This window comes from Kryptolebias marmoratus, linkage group LG21 (assembly GCF_001649575.2).
Source record: "Kryptolebias marmoratus isolate JLee-2015 linkage group LG21, ASM164957v2, whole genome shotgun sequence".
NCBI lineage: Eukaryota > Metazoa > Chordata > Actinopteri > Cyprinodontiformes > Rivulidae > Kryptolebias > Kryptolebias marmoratus.
In genome coordinates this window covers 23,649,543-23,655,108 of record NC_051450.1, presented here as the reverse complement: position 1 = coordinate 23,655,108, position 5,566 = coordinate 23,649,543, and the positions used below count along the sequence as shown (strand labels likewise).

General features: G+C 43.4%; 1 protein-coding gene across 13 annotated transcripts in view; it reads right to left on the bottom strand.

Moving 5' to 3' along the window:
- Nucleotides 1–5,566, bottom strand: part of epb41l3a (erythrocyte membrane protein band 4.1-like 3a) — a 37,115-nt gene that overhangs the window by 25,571 nt on the left and 5,978 nt on the right. For 11 of the 13 annotated variants that reach the window (XR_005232576.1, XM_025003018.2, XM_025003017.2 and 8 more), the window contains exons 2-9: nt 4,016–4,106; nt 3,755–3,934; nt 3,060–3,164; nt 2,945–2,987; nt 2,768–2,843; nt 2,562–2,683; nt 2,336–2,432; nt 1,989–2,076 (exon numbers count right to left, since the gene is read on the bottom strand). Coding sequence is in view for 12 of the 13 variants with exons in the window: in XM_025003018.2 (XP_024858786.1) it covers nt 1,989–2,076; nt 2,336–2,432; nt 2,562–2,683; nt 2,768–2,843; nt 2,945–2,987; nt 3,060–3,164; nt 3,755–3,934; nt 4,016–4,096 (792 nt within the window). In the remaining variant the exon portion in view is untranslated. Of the gene's footprint in view, nt 1–1,988; nt 2,077–2,335; nt 2,433–2,510; nt 2,684–2,767; nt 2,844–2,944; nt 2,988–3,059; nt 3,165–3,754; nt 3,935–4,015; nt 4,107–5,566 lie in introns of those variants that run through there. The other 2 variants (XM_025003024.2, XM_025003025.2) reach the window with 2 other exon arrangements.

The window sequence follows — 5,566 nt, the reverse complement described above, 5'->3', positions numbered from 1 at the left end:
GAAGAGGGTAAAGAAAATGGATGGATTGTTGAAAGCCCTGTCAATAAATTAGAAAAAAAATGTCAGAATAATTTTATTCACCAGGACTTCTGGTTGTAATATTAGTTCTGATTGTTGTTAGTGTAGTTGCTGCATCCACTGAAACACGAGAATCTGAACTTTAGTGTTGGGACAGACTGAAGCAACAACAGTCATGATGGAAAAATCATTTCTGTGTTGCCATAACACAAATACGAGTTATTGATTGTGACAGGAAATGGGTCATGTATTAATGATTTATGGGATAGTTAGGACAGAAAATGAAACTGCAGCAGCATAGAGACCATCATTTCTCCAGTATAAGTCAAAATTTGGTTCAGAATGAGATGAATTGTTTCTGTGGAGGCTGGACTGAGTTTTCTTGTGATTTACACTCGTGTCCCAGTTACTGAGACATGTTTTTGATTGACTGAAGGGTCCTCTGCAGTGTGGAAATGGACCAATCAGCCTGCATGTTTATGAGAAACAACAGCTGAGATTCTGAGTTTCTAAGAGCCACAGAATCCAGCATGTTTGAACTGATGTGACTGGTAAAAAAATAAACCAGAATTTATCAAAACATTTCAGGTCAAAGAAGAAAAGACAAAATCATAACATCATCCTGACTCTGTCCACAGAGAGGACACAGAACCCTGACCCTGTCTGCATATAGGACACAGAACCATGACCCTGTCTGCATAAAGGACACAGAACCCTGACCACACAGAGAGGACACAGAACCCTGACCCTGTCCACAGACAGGACAGAACCCTGACTGCATATAGGACACAGAACCATGACCCTGACTGCATATAGGACACAGAACCATGACCCTGTCTGCATAGAGGACACAGAACCCTGACCCTGTCCACAGACAGGACAGAACCCTGACTGCATATAGGACACAGAACCATGACCCTGTCTGCATAGAGGACACAGAACCCTGACCCTGTCCACAGACAGGACAGAACCCTGACCTTGTCTGCATATAGGACACAGAACCATGACCCTGTCTGCATATAGGACACAGAACCATGACCCTAACTGCATAGAGGACACAGAACCCCGACCCAGTCCCCACAGAGGACACAGAACCCCGACCCTGTCCACAGACAGGACACACAACCCTGACCCTGTCCACAGAGAGGACACAGAACCCTGACCCTGTCTGCATATAGGACACAGAACCATGACCCTGTCCACAGACAGGACAGAACCCAGACCCTGTCTGCATATAGGACACAGAACCATGACCCTGTCCACAGACAGGACAGAACCCTGACCCTGTCTGCATATAGGACACAGAACCCTGACCGTGTCTGCATATAGGAAACAGAACCCCGGCCCTGTCCACAGAGAGGACAGAACCCTGTCCACAGAGAGAACACAGAACCATGACCCAGTCTGCAAAGAGGACACAGAACCCCGACCCAGTCCCAACAGAGAGAACACAGAACCCTGATCCTGTCTGCATAGAGGACACAGAACCCCGACCCAGTCCCCACAGAGGACACAGAACCCCGACCCTGTCTGCATAGAGGACACAGAACCCCAACCCAGTCCCCACAGAGGACACAGAACCCCGACCCAGTCCCCACAGAGGACACAGAACCCTGACCCTGTCCACAGACAGGACACAGAACCCCGACCCAGTCCCCACAGAGAGGACACAGAACCCTACCCACACAAAATTATAATATTTTTTTTAATTATAAGAGCGTGATTGAGTGAGAGACAAAGCTTTATATTTGTAGACACAGAAAGACAACTCAAAATCTGTTGGTCAATTAAAGGTTCCTTTAATTGCTGAAGTGTAAACTATTAAAATTATTTTGAATTAAGTCACAGGAGACATTCCTTAAAAATAAAACAGGAGAGACTACATATTTACATTCACTGATTTCTGAACAACCTTTATATGTTGTGCTGTAGCTGGCTTACAGAATTTAAAGAGAACATCTCATCTTTACCTTTGCATGGTGGAGGTCCACGCCATACATGGAGAGCTTTTTTACATTTTCCAAGAAGTGCATCTCTGCTTCAGCTGGACTCATTCCTCTAAACACAAACACATTAAAATTGCAGAAACTCACTAGACACCCAGGAAAGTTCTAGTAAACACACCAAGCTCACAGTAAACACGTCAAGTAAATTGTGATCCTGTAAAGTTTACGATAAACACAATGCACATAGTAAACTCATGAAGCTAGAGCTCACGTCAAACAAACAAAAATTGCAGTGAAACACAAAACATACAATAAAAGCAAGAGGCACTCTGTAAATACAGGAAGCTCCCAATTAACATGAAAATGACAACCTGTACGTTTTGTGCAACTCCATGATCTTAGCCTCCATCTCTTTAGTTTGATTTGGAGCAAAACACAACTCGCTGACGTAGTCTGGTCCACAATCCTCTGAAACAGACAGACAGACCGGAGGTCAGAAGGGAGTTAGGGTAGGTCATGGGAATTTCAGCAGTCCATCAGGAGTACCTTATTGATCTTTTGGGGTACTTCGGGTGTATATTAGGTGTATTTCAGTACCTGGATCGTAGTCTCCGAGCTCTGATTGAACTGTGTAGGAACCGAGGACAGTGTGAGTTGCAAACGAACAAGGAAGACGACCGGAAATTATATCCTGTCTGAGCTGAAGACAAAGGAAGTACCTGCAGAGAGCCAGACAGGAAAACATCACCTGTCTAGCCTGGTGAAAGAAGTCTGAGGTTTGATTGACAGGTGTGTAACCCTACCTGGTTATATCCTCAGACAGCTGGGCGGGGTCAGGAGGGTAAAACTTCACATTAAACGAGAAGTTCCAGGAAACACCTAAAGCATAGATAACCAAGAATCAGTTCATGCAGATCGGCACAATGAACTCACCTTGTGATCAATAACCACCAAAACTAATCAATCAGGATCAAACTGACCTCTGACCTGCTTCTTAATCTCCTTCGCTGGATCTAACCAGTTCTACAACGCAAAGACCAAGGTCAGAGATATAAATAGGTGGTACGAAAGACAGGTAATCAGACAGACAGGTACCTTGTTGTTGTCGACATCCCTGAAGGTCAATGCAAAGTAGTCTTTTTCCAGCAGATTGATGTGTTCACAAACTTTCTCAAAGAGTTGCAGACCACGAGCTCGTTTCTGATTATGACCACAAAAAAATGGTTTTGAGTTCTACAATTTATATATATGCTAATTTATCTACTGTCTAATGTTTCTACTGACCGAGGTTCTAGGGGCTCTTTCTTTTGACTCTTTATAGTAATTCTATTGCTTCTCCTGACTAATGTTTTTATTGGTACCATTTCTACTGACTCAGACCTGCATAATGACCGTAGTCCACACGTGTCAAACTCCATTCCTCGGGGGCCACTTCCCTGCATGTTTTTGATTGATTGATTGATTGATTTATATAGCGCTTAACAACAACCAACTAAGGTGACAAAAGCACTTTACAATAAAAGTTACATCACAAAAGAAATATACAAGTGCAACAACAGAGTAAGGAAAAGTAAAGAAAATGCCATTCCACTACATGGTAGTAAAAGCCTGTCCAAAAAGACAAGTCATGAGCTTAGACTTAAAAATTCTGTGATCAGAGGTTAAACAGTGGTCCTTGAGACCTGGAGTTTGACACCTCTGATTTAGTCATTCATCATCAGTCTTCATATTAGCATAATTTAGTAACACCAGCTTCCTAATGGTCATCTCTGTCTGTCTGCATGCCTCACCTCCATGGTGCAGGTAAACAGTGACCCGTCCAGCAGCGTAACTCTGGTCTGCATTGTCCTGAAGCTCAAAGTGTTTTTGGCCGGAGAGCGGGCGGTGCGACTACCAGATGACAGATGGCTGGATGAGTCCTCAGCCAGTGAGCTTTGAACTTGGCTTTGGGGAACATCCCTCTCCCCTCCCTCAGGACACAGGAAGTGATGTCAAATTTCACAGCAGCATTTAGCTCATGAAGTAAATTGATCATTTTTCTGAGTTTTCACCTGTTTTGGTGTTGAGTGGGCGGCGGCTTCAGGAAAAGACTCCACCTCTTTGGGTTGGACTTCACCTGGCTCTGTTGTCATAATGATACACCTGAGAAACAGTGATGTCAAAGTTTAACGTAACATTTACCTAAGAGGTTAGTGATGTCAGAGTTGAAGACTGAATGAACAGTCTATTAAAACAGTTCTTTGAATTATTTTGAATTAAAACTGGCAGTGCACCAGTTGCAGCCCAGATCACGGAGCAGCTTGCCAGGTGGGCGTGGTTTGCACTCCACTTAAAATGTCATCAGCCCGTGATGGTTCGGGTAGAAATGATGACAAATGGGGAAGGGAGGAGCCTCCTCTTAAATAGTGAACAAAATATGGCACAAATCACCTTGGTCCTCATGTATGAGTATGAATAGTGAGTATGCACAAAATAATGTGTATGCCATGTTCCACGCACAAGTCAGGATGTATCAAAACAAACGTTGCGTGAAACTGTGTATAAACAGACTTTGGAGCTGCCATGAGAATGTGTGGACACCATGCAAATTTTTTTTCAGTCGACAGCAATAAACTAAAAAGTACTGAAAATTGCCTAAAAACACAGAAATATGAGTCCATTTGGTTTTCTGTACTCAAGGGACATTTGAACATGTTTTCTGATGAGTTTCAGCGTTTATGGTTTAAAGCCGAACGATGAAACTGAACCACATTTAACCTTTTACAACATAACATATAACACGCCTCAGACAGCTGAGGAGCAGAAAATGCATGTGAATTATCTCTGCCATTCTCACTGAGAAGAAAATGATGTTGGATCAGCAGATTAATTCAGAACAACTGAACGCATGATGTCTGATTTATTATCTGGTTCAGAGTCCCAGGACCATTCTTTTAGACCTCTGAGCTGATCTGGCCCCAGTGTTACATAGGGAAACTAGGAGGAGCCAGTTCAAGTCCTCTCCACACTGAGGTTCAGCCTTTCAGAGGAAGCAGGATGACAGGTCAGGAATTTCTTCGAGCCATGCCACGCCAGCTGTACGGAACGGCCTCATCCATATGATGCCCAGATATATATATTAAAGTCACTGTGGCTGAAACACACCGTCGATGTGCAGCAAATCATTTCTTACCACCAACTATTTAACAAATAAGCCTCTAAGTTGTACCAAGCCCCCGAGTGCCTCTGTGTTTACAGTAATGATGTTATTAAAGTTGGAAATGCCTCAGCCTCAGATCTGTACCCCTGGTTCTCTTCATTCATTTACAATAATAATGAGTAAGTGGATGAAAGGTGATGGACAGGTGTTCTTCACTTCACTTTATTTCTGACCATTTAACCTTTCTCTTCCTTCTGCTCTGACAACCACAGCTTCACACATGGCACGGTGCAAACGCCAGAAGACAGTGGACCAAATAGGTTTTTATGCTCCACCACTTTATTAGGTAAAGTCTCTGACTCACATTAGATGTAATTCCTCTTTTTCCTGCATCTCAACATCATTTTGGTTCACGCAGGACATATGTGCATCTATTTGCATATTTAAATGGGGGTGGGGTGGG